At 39.3% G+C, this 20,813-nt stretch overlaps 1 protein-coding gene across 9 annotated transcripts in view; it reads left to right on the top strand.

Moving 5' to 3' along the window:
- The window catches only part of LOC132488556 (A-kinase anchor protein 13-like), a 371,872-nt gene that overhangs the window by 257,351 nt on the left and 93,708 nt on the right, over positions 1 to 20,813 (top strand). For all 9 annotated transcript variants that reach the window (XM_060096873.1, XM_060096872.1, XM_060096871.1 and 6 more), the window contains 2 exons: positions 4,864 to 4,939; positions 16,548 to 16,684. In XM_060096873.1, coding sequence (XP_059952856.1) covers positions 4,864 to 4,939; positions 16,548 to 16,684 — 213 coding nt within the window. The remainder of the gene's footprint in view (positions 1 to 4,863; positions 4,940 to 16,547; positions 16,685 to 20,813) is intronic.

The raw sequence follows: 20,813 nt of genomic DNA, 5'->3' as shown, positions 1-20,813 counted from the left end.
GTGTTTTCCACTTAGAGAAGTTCCTTTAGCATTTGTTGTTCAGTGGTGCTGAATTCTCTTAGCTTTTGCTTGTCTGTAAAGCTTTTGATTTCCCCGCCACATCTGAATGAGACCCTTGCCAGGCAGAGTAATCTTGGTTGTAGGTTCTTCCCTTTCATCACTTTAAATATGTCATGCCACTCCCTTCTGGTTTGTAGAGTTTCTGCTGAGAAGTCAGCTGTTAACCTTATGGGAGTTGTATGTTATTTGTCATTTTTCCCTTGTTTGCTTTCAGTAATTTTTCTTTGTCTTTAATTTTTGCCATTTTGATTACCGTGCGTCTCAGTGTGTTTCTCCTTGGGTTTATCCTGCCTGCGACACTCTGCGCTTGCTAGACGTGGGTGGCTATTTCCTTTCCCATGTTAGGGAAGTTTTCGATTATAATCTCTTCAGATATTTTCTTGGGTCCTTTCTCTCTCTCTTCTCCTTCTGGGACCCCTATAATGCAAATGTTGTTGTGTTTAATGTTGTCCCAGAAGTCTCTTAGGCTGTCTATATTTTTTTTCATTCTTTTTTCTTTATTCTGTTCCGTGGCAGTGAATTCCACCATCCTGTTTCCAGGTCACTTATCCGTTCTTCTGCCTCAGTTATTCTGCTATTGATTCCTTCTAGTGTATTTTTTATTTCACTTATTTTATTGTTCATTTCTGTTTGTTCTTTAATTCTTCTAGGTGTTTGTTCTTTAATTTTTCTAGGTCTTTGTTAAACATTTCTTGCATCTTCTTGATCTTTGCCTCCATTCTTTTTCCGAGGTCCTGGATCATCTTCACTATCATTATTCTGAATTCTTTTTCTGGAAGGTTTCCTATCTCCACTTAATTTAGTTGTTTTATGGGGGTTTTATCTTGTTTCTTCATCTGATTCATAGCCCTCTGCCCTTTCATCTTGTCTGTGATTGTGGTTTTTGTTCCACAGGCTGCAGGGTTGTAGTTCTTGTTGCTTCTGCTGGTGGATGAGGCTATCTATGAGGCTTGTGCAAGTTTCCTGGTAGGAGCGACTGGTGGTGGGTAGCGCTGGGTGTTGCTCTTTTGAGCAGAGCTCAGTAAAACTTCAGTCTGCTTGTCTGCTGATGGTTGAGACTATCTGTGAGGCTTGTGAAAGTGTCCTGATAGGAGGGACTGGTGGTGGGTAGCACTGGGTGTTACTCTGTTGGGCAGAGCTCAGTAAAACTTCAGTCTGCTTGTCTGCTGATGGGTGGGGCTGGGTTCCCTCCCTGTTGGTTGTTTGGCCTGACGCAACCCAATACTGGAGCCTACCCAGGCTCTTTGGTTGGGCTAATGGCAGACTCTGGGAGGGCTCACGCCAAGGAGTACTTCCCCGAACTTCTGCTGCCAGTGTCCTTGTCCTCAAGGTGAGCCACAGCCACCCCAGCAGACCCTCCAACACTAACAAGTAAGTCTGGTTCAGTCTCCTATGGGGTCACTGCTCCTTCCCCTGCATCGCGATGCACACACCACTTTGTGTGTGCCCTCCATGAGTGGAGTCTCTGATTCCCCCAGTCCTGTCCAAGTCCTGCAGTCAAGTCCCACTACTCTTCAAAGTCTGATTCTCTAGGAATTCCTCCTCCCGTTGCCAGACCCCCAGGTTGGGAAGCCTGACGTGGGGCTCAGAACCTTCACTCCAGTGGGTGGAATTCTGTGGTATAAGTGTTCTCCAGTTTGTGAGTCACCCAGCAGTTATGGGATTTGATTTTATTGATTGCGCCCCTCCTGCTGTCTCATTGTGGCTTCTCCTTTGTCTTTGGATGTGGGGTATGTTTTTTGGTGAGTTCCAGTGTCTTCCTGTCGATGATTGTTCAGCAGTTAGTTGTGATTTCGGTGCTCTCGCAAGAGGGAATGAGAGCACATCCTTTTACTCCGCCATCCTGAACCAGTCTCCCCAAAAAGCCTTTATATATAGTAAGTCTTGAGATCAAGTAGTGATGAACTGGGGAGAATTAACAATTGAACAGAATTGAGTTTTCTGATCTATGAACATGGTGTCTCTATTTAAGACTGCTTTAATTTTTCTCAGTAGTGTTTTGCAGTGTTTAGAGTACAGGTCTTGCTCATATTTTATTAATTTATGCCTAATTATTTTATATTTCTTGATGCTATTGTAAATTGTATTACTTTTGTTTTTAACTTTAATTTTTAATTGTTCACTCCTAACATATAGGACTAGTATTGATTTTTTTGTACATTGACTTTATAACCTTCAGCTTTGCTAAACTCGTTTATTCTAGTAGCATTTTTGTAGATTCCTTGAGATTTTCTCCATAGATAATCATGCCATCTATGAATAAAGTAGTAAAACTACTTCTTTTCTACATCTATGCATTTTATTTCTTTTTCTGCTTTACTGCATTGGCTAGAACCTCCTGTACATATTGAATAACAGTGCTGAGAGTGGACATTCTTGCCTTGTTTTTGATCTCAGAGTGAAGTATCAGGATTTTTAAAATAGATGCCCTTTATCAGGTTGAGGAATTTCCTTTCTGTTTTCAGTGTTCTATGAGTTTTAGATGTTGAATTTTGCCAAATTCTTTTCTGCATCTCTTGATAATCATTAGTTTGTGGGAGGTTTTGGTCTGTTAATAAATTGATTTTCAAATGTTAAACCAACCTTGCTTTATTGGGATGAATTTGGTCATGATGTTTATCTTTTTTCTATATTGCTGGATTCAGTTTCCTAATTTTTGTTCAGGATTTTTTTGTCTATGTTCCTGAGGATATTGATTTATAATTTCTTACGTCTTTGTCTAGTTTTGGTGTCAGGGTAATGCTGGGCTTATAAAATGAGCTGTATATTGTTCCCTCCTCTTTTGTTTTCCTTAGGAGTTTGTGTAGAATTGCTATTATTTCTTCCTTAAATGTCTGGTGCCATTCACCTCTGAAGTCATCTGGGCCTGGAGTTTTCCTTACAGGAAGGTTTTAAACTATGTATTCAATGTCTTTAATAGAATAAGAGTGTTCAGATTATCTGTATCTTTTTGAAAGAATTTTGGTAGTTTGTGTCTTTCATGAAATGCTTCCATTTCATCTAACTTGTTGTATTTCTTGTTCATAATATTGATATTTCCCTATTATCCTTTCAGTGTCTGTAGGATCTTTAGTGATGTCCCCCTTTAAATTCTTGATGCTCGTAATTTTTAACTTAGAATTCTTTTCTGGTCAATCTAGTTAAAGTTTTACTGATATCAGTAAACTGATCTTGTAAGGATCCAGCTTTTGATCTTACTGATTTTATTTTTCTATTTTCTCTTTCACTGATTTCTGCTCTTTGTTTTACTTATCATGTTTGCTTTGTGTTAATTTTGCTCTCTTAAGTTCTTAAGGTGGAAGCTAGATCACTGATTTGAGACATTTCTTTTCTAATATAGGGATTTAATATTATAAATTTTGCTCTAGGCATTATTTTGGCTGTATCTCACAAATTTTCATATGTGGTATTTCTATTTTTATTCAGCTTGAAATATTTTCTGATATTTAATGTTTCCTTAAGATTTCTTTTTAGAAGTGTTTTAAAAAATTTTTTTAAATATTGGGTTTTTCCAGATATCTTTTTGATTTTGTTTCTAATTTGATATTGTTGTTGTCAAAGAGCATGTTTAATATGATTTTAATCCTCAAATTTGAGACTTGTGTTATACGACAGAATATATTATATCTTGGTGAACATACCATGTGCATTTGAAAAGAATGTGTATTCTGTTGTTGGGTAAAAGGCTCAGTATATATTGATTAAATCAAATTGGTTGATGATGTTTTCCAAGTTCTTTATGTATATTCTTGCTGATTTTGTGTCTACCTGTTTTATCAATTACTGAGAGAGGGCTGTTGAAATCTCTAATGGTAGTTTTAAAAATTACATTATTTTTAATCTAATGAAAGTAGAAAGTTATAATGTTAAGATGGTTTGGAGTTGTAAAGGCTAAATTAAAAAAAAATGTTTTAGGGCGGGTGTATGTGCTTCTTAATATGCTTTAGAATCACATAGGTTTGTATTCCATTCCCAGTCCTGCCATTTATTACCTTAGCAACTCCTCCAAGCGTAGCTATTCTTTGGATAGAGATATTACTAACTTCTTGGAGCTAGTGTGGGGATTAAATGCAATAATATATGTAGAATTCCTAACCTGATGCCCAACATACAGTAATTCTTGAATAAATAGGAATTATTTTTGCATTTTCTAAGTTGCAACCTAGGATGTGAAATGCATATTTCAATATTTGATCCTTTTCACTTATTTTTCTTTTTTATTTCACCACTGGCCTGAACCATGATCTTCCTCTTTGTATATCTTTTTTCCATTTGCTTTTATATGCCTAACTTTTTTTTTTTTAATTTATTTTTGGCTGTGTTGGGTCTTCATTTCTGTGTGAGGGCTTTCTCTAGTTGCGGCGAGCGGGGTCCACTCTTCATCGCAGTGCGCAGGCCTCTCACTATTGCGGCCTCTCTCGTTGCAGAGCACAGGCTCCAGACGTGCAGGCTCAGCAGCCACGGCTCACGGGTCCAGTTGCCCCGCGGCATGTGGGATCCTCCCAGGCCAGGGCTCGAACCCACGTCCCCTGCATCTGCAGTCAGACTCTCAACCACTGCGCCACCAGGGAAGCCCCATATGCCTAACTTTTACTGACAGTTTCTTTAGAGTCTTAATTGAGTATAGAGTGCCTTGTTGTGTTGTGAAAAAGGTTTTTTCTTGACATAATTTTACCCACTTTGCAATAAAATATTAAAGAAAAAGATAGGAGTGTTGGTGTGGTAGATATACTTGCAACAGCTGTATAAACACCCCACACTACTTCACTGTCTGAAAGTCAATCTCTTTTTCTTTTTCTTCAGATAAACCGAGAAAGCTGGTGTACCATTGAGCCATGCCCAGATGCAGCATCTCTTTTGGTTCCCATGCAGAGCCCAGGTACGCGGGGATTCTCCAACTTCCAATTTGCTTGAATAACTGCATCCAGAATGTTCATTTTCTAGAGCCACATTCCCACTCTAATAACAGATTGTTTGATTTCAAGGTCTGTCCTTCATGAGCATTAATGGGATAAATCAGAAGAAGGGGTGTACGTGATTTGGGTTTGTAGGCATTTTATCTCACAGTTGAAAATGAACACGTAATTACCTAAATTTCACTTCAGTATTAAGTTTTCACATGTGGCTTTATGATTTGTTAATTCATCTGTGAAGGCGTATCTGCTGTCCATATATGTATATGTGATAAAGTTTTCTTAATATGGTAAAACTATAAATGTATTATTAAGGACTAATCCTGGGGCTCTCGATTTTGGCTGTGCATTGAAATTACCAAGGGAGCTTTATTTATTTATTTATTTATTTTAACAAATTTAATCAGTTATACATATACATATGTTCCCATATCCCCTCCCTTTTGCGTCTCCCTCCTGCCCTCCCTATCCCACCCCTCCAGGCGGTCACAAAGCACCGAGCTGATCTCCCTGTGCTATGCAGCTGCTTCCCACTAGCTATCTACCTTACGTTTGGTAGTGTATATATGTCCATGCCGCTCTTTCGCTTTGTCACAGCTTACCCTTCCCCTCCCCATATCCTCAAGTCCATTCTCTAGTAGATCTGTGTCTTTATTCCTGTCTTACTCCTATGTTCTTCATGACATTTTTTTTCTTAAATTCCATATATATGTGTCAGCATACAGTATTGGTCTTTCTCTTTCTGACTTACTTCACTCTGTATGACAGACTCTAGGTCCATCCACCTCATTACAAATAGCTCAATTTCGTTTCTTTTTATGGCTGAGTAATATTCCATTGTATATATGTGCCACATCTTCTTTACCCATTCATCCAATGATGGACACTTAGGTTGTTTCCATCTCCGGGCTATTGTAAATAGGGCTGTTATGAACATTTTCGTACATGTCTCTTTTTGAATTATGGTTTTCTCAGGATATATGCCCAGTAGTGGGATTGCTGGGTCATATGGTAGTTCTATTTGTAGTTTTTTAAGGAACCTCCATACCGTTCTCCATAGTGGCTGTACCAATTCACATTCCCACCAGCAGTGCAAGAGTGTTCCCTTTTTTCCACACCCTCTCCAGCATTTATTGTTTCTAGATTTTTTGATGATGGCCACTCTGACTGGTGTGAGATGATATCTCATTGTAGTTTTGATTTGCATTTCTCTAATGAGTAAAGATGTTGAGCATCCTTTCATGTGTTTGTTGGCAGTCTGTATATCTTCTGTGGAGAAATGTCTATTTAGGTCTTCTGCCCATTTTTGGATTGGGTTGTTTGTTTTTTTGTTATTGAGCTGCATGAGCTGCTTATAAATTTTGGAGATTAATCCTTTGTCAGTTGCTTCATTTGCAAATATTTCCTACCATCTGAGGGTTGTCTTTTGGTCTTGTTTATGGTTTCCTTTGCTGTGCAAAAGCTTTTAAGTTTCATTAGGTCCCATGTGTTTATTTTTGTCTTTATTTCCATTTTTCTAGGAGGAGGGTCAAAAAGGATCTTGCTGTGATTTATGTCATAGAGTGTTCTGCCTATGTTTTCCTCTAAGAGTTTGATAGTGTCTGGCCTTACATTTAGGTCTTTCATCCATTTTGAGCTTATTTTTGTGTATGGTGTTAGGGAGTGATCTAATCTCATACTTTTAAATGTCCCTGTCCAGTTTTCCCAGCACCACTTATTGAAGAGACTGTCCTTTCTCCACTGTACATTCCTGCGTCCTTTATCAAAGATAAGGTGACCATATGTGCGTGGGTTTATCTCTGGTCTTTCTATCCTGTTCCATTGATCTATCTTTCTGTTTTTGTGCCAGTACCACATTGTCTTGATTACTGTAGCTTTGTAGTATAGTCTGAAGTCAGGGAGCCTGATTCCTCCAGCTCCATTTTTCGTTCTCAAGGTTGCTTTGGCTATTCGGGGTCTTTTGTGTTTCCATACAAATTATGAAATTTTTTGTTCTAGTTCTGTGAAAAATGCCAGTGGTAGTTTGATAGGGATTGCATTGAATCTGTAGATTGCTTTGGGTAATAGAGTCATTTTCACAATGTTGATTCTTCCAATCCAAGAACATGGTATATCTCTCCATCTATTTGTATCATCTTTAATTTCTTTCATCAGTGTCTTATAATTTTCTGCATACAGGTCTTTTGTCTCCTTAGGTAGGTTTATTCCTAGATATTTTATTCTTTTTGTTGCAATGGTAAATGGGAGTGTTTCCTTGATTTCACTTTCAGATTTTTCATCATTAGTATATAGGAATGCCAGAGATTTCTGTGCATTAATTTTGTATCCTGCTACTTTACCAAATTCATTGATTAGCTCTAGTAGTTTTCTGGTAGCATCTTTAGGATTCTCTATGTATAGTATCATGTCATCTGCAAACAGTGACAGCTTTACTTCTTCTTTTCCAATTTGGATTCCTTTTATTTCCTTTTCTTCTCTGATTACTGTGGCTAAAACTTCCAAAACTATGTTGAATAAGAGTGGTGAGAGTGGGCAACCTTGTCTTGTTCCTGATCTTAGTGGAAATGGTTTCAGTTTTTCACCATTGAGGGCGATGCTGGCTGTGGGTTTGTCATATATGGCCTTTATTACGTTGAGGAAAGTTCCCTCTATGCCTACTTTCTGCAGCGTTTTTATCATAAATGGGTGTTGAATTTTGTCGGAAGCTTTCTCTGCATCTATTGAGATTATCATGGTTTTTTTCCTTCAATTTGTTAATATGGTGTATCACGTTGATTGATTTGTGTATATTGAAGAATCCTTGCATTCCTGGAATAAACCCCCCTTGATCATGGTGTATGATCCTTTTAATGTGCTGTTGGATTCTGTGTGCTAGTATTTTGTTGAGGATTTTTGCATCTATGTTCATCAGTGATATTGGCCTGTAGTTTTCTTTCTTTGTGACATCCTTGCCTGGTTTTGGTATCAAGGTGATGGTGGCCTCGTAGAATGAGTTTGGGAGTGTTCCTCCCTCTGCTATATTTTGGAAGAGTTTGAGAAGGATAGGTGTTAGCTCTTCTCTAAATGCTTGATAGAATTCGCCTGTGAAGCCATCTGGTCCTGGGCTTTTGTTTGTTGGAAGATTTTTTATCACAGTTTGAATTTCAGTGCTTGTGATTGGTCTGTTCATATTTTCTATTTCTTCCTGATTCAGTCTTGGCAGGTTGTGCATTTCTAAGAATTTGTCCATTTCTTCCAGGTTGTCCATTTTATTGGCATAGAGTTGCTTGTACTAATCTCTCATGATCTTTTGTATTTCTGCAGTGTCAGTTGTTACTTCTCCTTTTTCATTTCTAATTCTATTGATTTGAGTCTTCTCCCTTTTTTTCTTGATGAGTCTGGCTAATGGTTTATCAATTTTGTTTATCTTCTCAAAGAACCAGCTTTTAGTTTTATTGATCTTTGCTATCGTTTCCTTCATTTCTTCTTCTTTTATTTCTGATCTGATTTTTATGATTTCTTTCCTTCTGCTAACTTTGGGGTGTTTTTGTTCTTCTTTCTCTAATTGCTTTAGGTGCAAGGTTAGGTTATTTGAGATGTTTCCTGTTTCTTAAGATAGTATTTTATTGCTATAAACTTCCCTCTTAGAACTGCTTTTGCTGCATCCCATAGGTTTTGGGTCGTTGTGTCTCCATTGTCCTTTGTTTCTAGGTACTTTTAAATTTCCTCTTTGATTTCTTCAGTGATCACTTCGTTATTAAGTAGTGTATTGTTTAGCCTCCATGTGTTTGTATTTTTTACAGATCTTTTCCTGTAATTGATATCTAGTCTCATAGCATTGTGGTCAGAAAAGATACTTGATACAATTTCAATTTTCTTAAATTTACCAAGGCTTGATTTGTGACCCAAGATATGATCTGTCCTGGAGAATGTACCATGAGCACTTGAGAAAAATGTGTATTCTGTTGTTTTTGGATGGAATGTCCTATAAATATCAATTAAGTCCATCTTGTTTAATGTATCATTGAAAGCTTGTGTTTCCTTATTTATTTTCATTTTGGATGATCTGTCCATTGGTGAAAGTGGGGTGTTAAAGTCCCCTACTATGATTGTGTTACTGTCGATTTTTCCTTTTATGGCTGTTAGTATTTGCCTTATGTATTGAGGTGCTCCTATGTTGGGTGCATAAATATTTACAATTGTTATATCTTCTTCTTGGATTGATCCCTTGATCATTATGTAGTGTCCTTCTTTGTCTCTTTTAATAGACTTTATTTTAAAGTCTGTTTTGTCTGATATGAGAATTGCTACTCCAGCTTTCTTTTGGTTTCCATTTGCATGGAATATCTTTTTCCATCCCCTTACTTTCAGTCTGTATGTGTCTCTAGGTCTGAAGTGGGTCTCTTGTAGACAGCATATATATATTGGTCTTGTTTTTGTATCCATTCAGCCAATCTGTGTCTTTTGGTGGGAGCATTTAGTTCATTTACATTTAAGGTAATTATCGCTATGTATGTTCCTATTCCCATTTTCTTAATTGTTTTGGGTTTGTTATTGTAGGTCTTTTCCTTCTGTTGTGTTTCTTGCCTAGAGAAGTTCCTTTAGCATTTGTTGTAAAGCTGGTTTGGTGGTGCTGAACTCTCTCAGCTTTTGCTTGTCTGTAAACGTTTTAATTTCTCCATCAAATCTGAATGAGATCCTTGCTGGGTAGAGTAATCTTGGTTGCAGGTTTTTCTCCTTCATCACTTTAATTATGTCCTGCCACTCCCTTCTGGCTTGTAGAGTTTCTGCTGAGAGATCAGCTGTTATCCTGATGGGGATTCCCTTGTGTGTTATTTGTTGTTTTTCCCTTGCTGCTTTTAATATGATTTCTTTGTGTTTAATTTTTGACAGTTTGATTAATATGTGTCTTGGCGTATTTCTCCTTGGATTTATTCTGTATGGGACTCTCTGTGCCTCCTGGACTTTATTAAATATTTCCTTCCCCATATTAGGGAAGTTTTCAACTATAATCTCTTCAAATATTTTCTCAGTCCCTTTCTTTTTCTCTTCTTCTTCTGGAACCCCTATAATTCGAATGTTGGTGTGTTTAATGTTGTCCCAGAGGTCTCTGAGACTGTCCTCTGTTCTTTTCATTCTTTTTTCTTTATTTTGCTCTGCATCAGTTATTTCTACTATTTTATCTTCCACCTCACTTATCCGTTCTTCTGCCTCAGTTATTCTGCTATTGATCCCATCTAGAGTATTTTTCATTTCATTTATTGTGTTTTTAATCGATTCTTGATTCATCTTTAGTTCTTCTAGGTCCTTGCTAACTGTTTCTTGAATTTTGTCTGTTCTATTTCCAAGAGTTTGGATCTTGGATCATCTTTACTATCATTATTGTGAATTCTTTTTCAGGTAGACTGCCTATTACCTCTTCATTTGTTAGGTCTGGTGGGTTTTTATCTTGCTCCTTCTGCTGTGTGTTTTTCTGTCTTCTCATTTTGCTTGTCTTACTGTGTTTGGGGTCTCCTTTTTGCAGCCTGCAATTCGTAGTTCCCGTTGTTTTTGGTGTCTGTCCCCAGTGGCTAAGGTTGTTTCAGTAGCTTGTGTAGGCTTCCTGGTGGAGGGGACTAGTGCCTGTGTTCTGGTGGATGAGGCTGGATCTTGTCTTTCTGGTGGACAGGTCCATGTCTGGTGGTGTGTTTTGGGGTGTCTGCGGACTTTTTATGATTTTAGGCAGCCTCTCTGCTGATGGGTGGCGTTGTGTTCCTGTCTTGCTAGTTGTTTGGCGTAGGGTGTCCAGCACTGTAGCTTGCTGGTCGTTGAGTGAAGCTGGGTGCTGGTGTTGAGATGGAGATCTCTGGAAGATTTTCGCCGTTTGATATTATGTGGAGCTGGGAGGTCTCTTGTGGACCAGTGTCCTGAAGTTGGCTGTCCCACATCGGAGGCACAGCACTGACTCCTGGCTCCTCAATTTGGGATGATTTGTTGTCTATTCATGTATTCTACAGATGCAGGGTACATCAAGTTGATTGTGGAGCTTTAATCCGCTGCTTCTGAGGCTGCTGGGAGAGATTTCCCTTTCTCTTCTTTGTTCTCACAGCTCCCGGGTCTCAGCTTTGGATTTGGCCCCGCCTCTGCGTGTAAGTCGCCGGAGGGCTTCTGTTCTTCGGTCAGACAGGACAGGGTTAAAGGAGCAGCCGCTTCGGGGACTCTGGCTCACTCAGGCTGTGGGGGGGAGGGAGGGGCCCGGAGTGCGGGGCGAGCCTGCAGCGGCAGAGGCCGGCGTGACGTTGCACCAGCCCGAGGCGCGCCGTGCGTTCTCCCAGGGAAGCCGTCTCTGGATCCCGGGACCCCGGCAGTGACGGGCTGTACAGGCTCCCAGAAGGGGGGCGTGGACAGTGACCTGCGCTCACACACAGGCCTCTTGGCGGCGGCAGCAGCAGCCCCAGCGTCCCATGCCCGTCTCTGGGCTCTGCGCTTTGAGCCGCGGCTTGCGCCCGTCTGTGAGGCTCCTTTAAGCAGCGCTCTTAATCCCCTCTCCTCGCGCACCAGGAAACCAAGAGGGAAGAAATAGTCTCTTGCCTCTTCGGCAGCTCCAGAGTTTTCCCGGACTCCCTCCCGGCTAGCTGTGGCGCATTAGCCCCCTTCAGGCTGAGTTCTCGTCGCCAGCCCCAGTCTTCTCCCTGTGCTCTGACCGAAGCCCGAGCCTCAGCTTCCAGTGCTGCCCGCCCCGGCGGGCGAGCAGACAAGCCTCTCGCACCGATCCTCTGTGCGGGAATCTCTCCGTTTTGCCCTTCCCAGGTACGTGGGGAGTTTCTTGCCTTTTGGGAGGTCTGAGGTCTTCTGCCAGCGTTCAGTAGGTGTTCTGTAGGAGTTGTTCCACGTGTAGCTATATTTCTGGTGTATCTGTGGGGAGGAAGGTGATCTCCGCCTCTTACTCTTCCGCCATCTTTCCCAGAAGTCCTAGGGAGCTTTAAATATGTAGTGATCTCTGGGTCCTGTCCCTAGAGATTCTGATTTAATTGGGCTGGGGTGTGGTCTGGGCATCAGAATCTTTAAAAGCTCCGTTGGTTCCTCTGCTTTGTAGCCAAGGTTGAGAGCCATAATCTTTGGAAGTATTGTCAGCAGTTGAGTCTTTCCTTAAGCACCCATGAGGTATTAGTAACATTGGATGAGGGTAAAATTCTCTTAAGACCTTGCTGGTTAATGACACAGCACATGATCTGTGGTTAGTTAGGAATCCCAACTTTTTATCCAAGTTTAGCCACTAATTCACTGTGACGTAAGGTACGTTCCCTAATGTCTATGTGCTCTATTGTCTTCCATCCCTAAAGCCTTACTGGCCTTTTTTAAGGGAAGAGTCTGAATGACCTGGTGAGTAACTGAAGTCTCTGTGCCTGTTCTTGCAGCTGGTAATTTGCATTTTGGGCTCTTGAGTCGACTTTACCCAACAAAACCTCTGTTAACCTTTCCAACTTTCACTGACCTGCTTTAAAAATTAGAGTTTTCATTTACTGGTCTTTTAGAGACAGTTTAGCTGTGGATGTCCTGCAGTAGTATTAAATTTAAAGACAGATGGTTCAAATCCTCTATCTCCAGAGAAGTTTCCTACTGATTCTCAATCCTCTGACTTTGCTCCAAAGGAAGTGTCAGAACAAATATGAAATTTTTTTTTCTATTTTTCTCTCACGTGGAGAAAGAGGTTAAAGGATATTATTATGCTGTAGTTGTGTTTCGGGTCTCCGAATATTATAAGACTGACCTTGTTCACAGATTTAACTTACATTTTCCCTATCTCTACCCCCTAGAATCTTCTACTTAAAAGTATAGTTCTTACTATGTATTGGTTCTTTAAGCTGTTTGGGGCTTTTTCTAAAAGTTTAATTACTCTCAACCACTCAAGCAGTGAAATTGTCTGCTGTGTAGAGGTTGCCTCATAATTTGAATATTCACAGGAAGTTTCTTCACATGCTGCAGTTTATTTTACTCGGTTAAGGAAATGAATTTTGAACCCCTGAGCATTTTCCCAAGGGCGTAATCTTGAATTTTGTTGACCTTCTCCATACCCCAGCCCCCAAAAGACTTTGGTCTTTTTAGAGTGATTCTTTTTAAACTTCAGTTTATCAAAACCCAAGATGTGGATTATGCTTCTGAACTTCAGACCTGAGATTTTTATTTTAGGCATAGTTTTTTGTGAATTCTAGGTACTTTCAGTCATGTAGGTTTCTTTCTTTTACTTTTAAACACAGCTCAAGAGAGTAATAGTGTTAGACTAAATAAGATAGTAACATTTAAAATCACTTTGTATACTCTTCAATCCAGGATGAATGCAAACCTATTTAAATAGGAATAAATACAGATGCATTATGATTAACATGGTTCAGCAAAGCCCAGTGAGTGGGCTGCTGGTAAGTTTTCCAACCCTTCCCCAACTATAATTTGTTTACATATGTATAATTGAAACCTAAAAGACTAGATAGCACTTTTAAAGTACACATTTTGTTAGCTTTTAAAAAGCTAGTGGCTCAGGACACAAAAGTTATAGACAGATTTATATATGGATCATAAAATGGGGCTGGCCCACCTCAAGGTGTAATGTCCTTACTGGATACTTGTCAAATCACACGTTACAGTTTAATGAAACCTTAACTCCATTAGGCATGTTTACCGCTTGCCTGCTGTGTACTCAGGGGCGGAGTTCTGGTTACTATATGTATAAATTATTTCTAACCATTCCTACAACTATTTTAGGGAGGTACAAATCATCCCATTTCATTGGTATGGAAATGGAGACTTAGAGGGTCAAATTCCTTCTTGCCTGGGATCTTTTTGCTGTAAGTATTCAGATCCAGATTTGAGCCACATCAGCCTCACTCTGAAACCAATGATCATTCGTTCCTGTTTATACCTTTGTTTGCTGCTCCACTTTATTCCTTAGGAAGGGGGCATGTAAGAAGAAAGGAAAGATTTCATTCATTTTGAGAACTTGTCAACACATGTGAAATGGGGTATAGATTAGCTCTGTCTTAGGGTCCCCCCCACTTCCATTTGTGGGGTTTCATAATGGCTTAAGGTCCTTTTCTCTTCCTTGTTCCTTGTTTTCATAGTCTTCCCTCCGCCCCAGCTCACCAACCAACATTGTATCACAGCAGCAGATTCTCATCCCACACTCGGTTTGTGGTCCCTTGTAGTGCTGGCTTGGATTTATTTTCTGGGTGAGGTATTCCTACCAGGGCTGAGTCTGGATCTTCCCCGTGGATTTTCCATTAGAATGTCTTGAGCTGCTCTGTTTTCCAGGTCTGGAATTGGGACGTGGTCTGTTTGACTGCCAGCTGGACAGCTAGCACGTTAGCATAGTTGCTGCGGCAGCCCTTTCTTTCCTTGGCCAGTCCCCCTATTTTCCCCTCATCCATGGAGTGGAGTTTTTGATTTTTCCAAGTGGGGAAAAGGTGTGGGGGGAACAAGTAGAAAAATCACAGCCACCAGCTCCACCTAAGTTAGTACATACTCTGGGATGTGGGAAAAAAGGGACCAAAACTCCAGAATCCCCATGATTTCCAGTCTTTTAAAGACAAGGCTATTCCCATTAACTAACACACTCAGAAATAGTTTGGACCAAGACTGAAATGGACCAAGGTAATTTTTTCTTTAACTGAAACATCTTCAGATTAATCTGCAGGCTGTGCCTCTATTCCTATGGCATCCTTTCTGTACTTCTGTGTTGAAATTACCTCTTAATATATTCATTTCTACTACAAAATTGTAAACTACTGCCCCCCCCCACATAGACACCAACATTAGGCATCTCTTTTTATTTGGATAATTCCCAATACCTAGTCAAATGCCTAACTAATAGAAAAGGTAATTTTACTGACAAGTGATTCATGACCTGTATCAGTGCAGTGGCTCTTTGACCCTTCCTCTAAGATTCCGGGCTAATGCAGGGCAAATTATTTATTGATTGATGATCAGTTATTAGTTAATTTAGATAAGAAAAACTTCATCTTCTCATTATCTCTGAACACAGACCTGTACACACACACACACACACACACACACACACACACACACACACACACACTTATTGTCTAAGCATAGACTATAAAAATTAAAAGAGACATTAGGGGTCGTCTAGTTCAATCTCCACTTCCACTTCTGTGCAGACAGCTTTTTCGAAATGTCTTGCCACAGTCACTCAGCCTTTGCTCCAGCCCTTCTGGTGAACGAGCCTCATGACTTTCTAAGGCTGCCAGCCTATGGCCTGAAGCCGCGTTATAGTGAAGCTCTGGCTTCCACTTGGTGGGCTTTGTTCTCCCTCCTGAATGGCAGAGGGCAAATCTGCAGCCATCTTCAGACACATTTTCTTCAGGCTCCTCTGCAACCTGAATGTATCTCAGGTGTTTCCACTCATGGTGACCTCATTACCATGCATGCATTTTTGTTTATCAGTGTTTTAATTTAATTTATCAATATTTAGGAGTATAGGTGCAGTGTTGTTGGCACATACTGGCCAGACTGTCCCCATTTTGGATTTGGGTGCATTGTCTCTTAATAGACCCTAAAACTCTGAGTATTTCTGTTTGTTTTGCCATAACCTTGTATTGTCAACTCCTTGAATTTGCTTTCAAGCAAAATCTCCAGGTAGAGTTCTCATGAACTGCTAGGTAGCCAAGTTATCTACTGTGTCCCTCATCACTTAGTATCACCTGCAGGTTTGATAAACATACGTATGTTTTTCCAAATCATGCATAATGCTAACTAGAATGGAAACGCTTCATTCTTCAAAACTTCTTGAAGGAGGTTGGTGTCTTTTTTGGTTTCACTATATACATAGAGATATTTTTATCTCTGTTGTTATCAGGTCACATGTCCTTTTTGTTTACAGAGTTAAAGAAGAGAATGGGTTAAATACTTTGCTAATTTAAGCATACAAATCTTTAGAATCCCTAGATGTACCAATGTAATATTTCTATCAAGGCCCCCTCTGTGTGGTTCACCAGAGTCCATATCCTAGTTGTTGAACTGAAAACAGATTCTAGATTATATATTTTTCTTCATCACATTATTCATCCAATGTCAGATCTATTTAAGGTAGGAGAATTTAAATAGTTATATTTCTGTTATTGCTTAATAGAACCCGTGAGTTTAATACACGGATACATTTTATTAGTTATGCTCCCCCTTTGTCTTTTATCTCGGTACTTTGATAAAGTAACAAGTTTCCAGAAAGAACTTAAGTCTCAAAACAGAAATTGCCCACAAACCCTATCACAGTTTCCTAATAAGGAACTTCTGATTTTGGTAGCAAAAGATATAAATTCTGTAACTACTGGGAGGAAAAGATCATTATTTAAATACATAGGTGGAATTATGGTTCTAAATCATTGTTTTATCTTTCTGTACCTGTGGTTTACATGACAAACTCATGGTTGTCCTGTAGTAACTGTATCAACTGAGAATTGAAAGCTACTAATTTGACTGTGTCCTTTACAGCTTCTTAGTTTGAGGAGGGAGGGAGATTGATCAGTTGGTTGATTTAAAAGGCTGGAATGAAAAGAAACTGATTTATTTTTTTAAAGCAGTGGTTGAATAAATTTTCTTTTTCAGAATGTGATAACTTCCTGGATGTTGGATTGGGCAGAGAGTGTGCCTCAAAACAAGGTGTCCTTAAAAGAGAATCTGGGAGTGATTCTGACCTCTTTCACTCACCCAGTGAAGAAGTGGACAGCATTATCTTCTCCAAGGTACTGTTGGCCTCAGTGTGTGACTCCTGCTAGTAAGATGTGACTCCTACTAGCCTTACAGGGCTTCTCTTCAGGTCTTAGAGAAGTGTAAATGCTCCATTTCAGAGAATGAAGCTCCAGGTTGCCAGGCCTTAGAAAGAGGCCTTGGCCACTTTATTTTCTGTAGAATAATGGCTGGTTACGTACAGTTTTTGAAGCTCACATTGAAACCTAAAGAAATGGAAGTTCCTTTAATGTGAATTAAATCAGATGACAGTGAATACTTCTCATGGGGCAGGAAGGAACCACAGCTCAGACTGTATGACGTCATGTGTATAAATTAACCACAGAGCCTTCTGATTAATGTGTTTAGGCCTGAAGCTCGCTGCTGAGCTTGGTGATGTCACCCGTCCTCATCGAGCCTGCTTAATTGGAAGTTTCTAGAGCTCAGCTCAGGAATCCAAGCTTTCTCACTAGTGAAAAGCCAAGCCCATCCACATGAATCACCTCGTGTTTTCATATAATTTGAGGCTCTAAGAGAGTCGGCGGGGGGGGGTTGCTTTCTTTTGCTTATGTCTGTATCTGGTTGCAGCAAGGTTGGTTTTGTCTCCTAAGAAGAATAGAGGCCTTTCCCACAGCAGGATCAGCAAATGGTACTCAAGTTATATGCCACAAGTGCTTGTCTTTATAATAGAGAGTGGTTGAGGGGACAGAAACATGGCAGCTGTGCAGATGCCTTTGTGAGAGTTCACGATGACTTTGGAGAAGTGATGAGAGCAGTTGGGTTAGTGGCTGATTAGGTTCTCCAAGGCAGTGTGATGATGCTGGGTTTAAAAGTTACACTAGAAGAAGGCTTACTGTTATGGGACTCTGGTCCGGAATGTATTTAAGCCTCTGTGCATTTACTTTCACTTTCCCTTCATTTTTGCTCAGCGGCTCTCATATGCCCGCTTGGCCTCCCCTAGCCCTTTTCCTCGTTCCTTTTCCTTGTGGTCGTTGTCTTCCAGAGGGCCTTGGAAAGACTCATGGAATTGTTACTCATAGAAGGGATTCTATAAAGTAAAAAGTCCACACAACTTGGAGGATCTGTCCTTCTCTGAAGTTATTTAGGGAGAGGGACACCAATATGATTTTTTTTTTTTTTTTTTTTTAACCAACAGAATTTAGGTAATTTCCACTGTGATTTTGAGGTTTTCATTGTAAGGACTCCTAAAGTGTCCGCCTCCCCCCAAGGGGAATACCATTCCGAAGGTGCGTGTCTTTAAAAATGTATTGCTTTTGTCCGAGATAAATAAATTAGATAATATCTCCAAGTTCCAGCTTTAAAACAGTCATCAGTAATCACTGAAGCTGGGTCATGGATACATGAGGATTTGCTAAACATTTATATATGTGTGAAAATTTTCTTAGTAAGAAGTTTTTAACAAATTGCAAAGTCTCCGTTAAGAAATAATTGCTTGAACCTCCTAGGTGCGTGACAGCTTGCCCTGGGTGTTACCATCTCTGCAGAATGATAGTTATTTCTGGTTACTAAATTGAATGATTTTCCCAGCTAAGGAGAAATAGAATTTACTACATTTTACCTAATTATTCGAACTGCCAAAAGCACTTAGGAGATTGTTCATACAAATGGCCAGTGCTAGATTTGGCATTTTTTTCAGGATGACTGGACAGATACAATTTTTAAAGGTTGAAGCATATCCCTGAATAAACTTTTAACAACATTTCATACTGGGGTGCCTCAGGAAGTCTAGAAATGGCAGATGCACTTTCACCTCTTCACGCTGACAGAAGAATGTCTGATGGCCTGGGGCGAGATTTGGAGAGTCCTTCCTCTTAGTGTCTCCGCTCTACCACGGTTGTTAGTGACAGAGAGGTTTTGCAATAATGTTTTCTCTAGCATTCATAAAACCCAGGGTTTACATGTGAAGGGAAAAGGAGACAGACAGACTCATGTGTACAAGATGCTTACTTTATACTAGGCACTGAACAGAATTTTTTACGTATGTGATCACATTTCATGCTCCCAGCAACCCTGCAAGGTGGGTGGTTTTATCTTCATTATACTCCTGAGGAAATAGAGGCTCTGATTGGTAAAGAAGTTTACTCAAAATTACTCAGCTGGTAGGTAACAAAATTGAGATTTGTGCCTAGCCCTAACTCTGAAATCTGTTCATTTTCTGTTATTTTGCTCTCAATCTCCAGACACCTGCTTTAATAACCAGTGCTTTATATAGTAGCATGGCAGTGGCAGACAGGCCATCAGCTACTTCCTTAAAAGCCTTCCTCTGTGGTCATCCACACAACATGTACTGTGAAACATCAGACTGTCCCAGAGTTGATTCTCAGGCTGCAGCCCTCCCACTCTCCCTTCTCTAAAAAATAATCTGTAGGCAAGGCATTGCAACATCCTTTTCTGCGAACCATGAGTGGTGCGTTAGGTCACTTCCTGCAGCCACTTGTGTGACTCTGGCCTTAACAGAGGTCTCTTTAACATTAGCCTGCGGTGTTTGTCAGAACTTTCCACTTAACCTTATGTTTCCACTCAGTATGCCTGCCTCCTGGCAAGTATGACTCTTTGGTGAGTGTTGCGAGCTTCATGTTTATTCTTATGGATACTTGCTCGTTTCTAAGTTCTTTCTTTTCCATAGATCAACAGCATAAAATTTAAATTTTGTTTTTAACGTGAGAAGAAATCCTAGGATGCTTTCTGGCACTAGCTAAGAAAGGAAAGTGTGATCATAAAATATACAATCTGGGCCACTCTGTTATCCAAAAAGATAATTGAAGGCCACAGAAAATACTAATAGTTGCTGCCTCTTTTCCCAGAGATAAAGTAAAGCCCTTACACCTTGTTTTTTCCTCCAAGTTATAAGACATACCCACAATTGATTAAGAAAATCAAAGTAACTCCCCTAAGATGCTAACGCTTAAAGGAAAATCCTTTATTTCATATGCTGTAGTTTGCTCTCAAGTACTTAAACACCAAGCCAAAAATTTACCTTTTATTTTAAACTTTTAGAGATAAAAGTAAATATGTTTACAGAATCCAAATTAGAAAAACTATAATCACTTATGCATAAGTATTGAAATTATTGTAATTTCAGAACTGTGAAGCAGGGCTGATGCTTGCTATCAGATACTTAAATAAAGTATCGCACATAAATGGATTAAGTGATTGGCATACATTAGGATTTTAAAATATGAGCTTTTATTTCCAAGGCACATGGCAGAGTGCCCTGTGTATAATATAATAGATAATAATTTATAAGTATTTGACGAGTAAATGAATGAAAATTAAAGGACTAGTATTTTGGCAATATTAAGCATGATTCCTTCAGGTGTAGTAATAAGATATAAAATGCATAGCTATTTCTATATTTCTATGTATATAAGTGTATATAATGTTTACACCTTTCCATACACATATCTATATCATACCTATATGGTGTAACGCTGGTTAAGAAAGCCAATCAGACATTTTTTCCCCCAACATTTTATTTTAAAAATTCTGAAACAGAAAAGTTAGAAGAATTGTGCAGTGAACATCCACCACCTAAATTCTACAATTAACTTTTTATTATATTTGCTTTGTTACATAGTTATGCATCTGTCTCTCATTCTTCCACCTACCAGTTCATCTAATTTCTTTGATGCACTTCAAAATAACTTACAGATATCAATACACTTCACCCCTAAATACTTAGAATTCAGCATTTGTTTATAGGGTTTTTGTTTTTTGTTTTTTTATAAAATTTACATACAATGAAATATGCAGTCTCAAGAGTACCATTCAATGACTTCCCCCCCAACTTTACTGAGTTATAATTGACAAATAAAAGTCATATATATTTGAGGTGTATGACATGTTGTTTTTATATATATATATATAAATAAACACACATATATATAATACTTATATACATATTACATACATACATTGTGAAGTGATTACCACAATCAAGCTAACTAACATATCTGTCACCTCACATAGTTACTTTTTATGTGTGTGGTGAAAACACTTGAGATTTACTTTCTTGGCAGATGTCAAGGATACAGTACTTTTTTATTAACTATAGTGACCATGGTGTATATTAGGTCTCCAGAACTTACTCACCTCATAACTGAAAGTATGTTCCCTTTGACTAAC

Source organism: Mesoplodon densirostris, chromosome 4 (assembly GCF_025265405.1).
Source record: "Mesoplodon densirostris isolate mMesDen1 chromosome 4, mMesDen1 primary haplotype, whole genome shotgun sequence".
NCBI classification, from domain to species: Eukaryota; Metazoa; Chordata; class Mammalia; order Artiodactyla; family Ziphiidae; genus Mesoplodon; species Mesoplodon densirostris.
The sequence above is the reverse complement of the archived record's forward strand: the minus strand, read 5'-3'. Positions and strand labels throughout refer to the sequence as shown.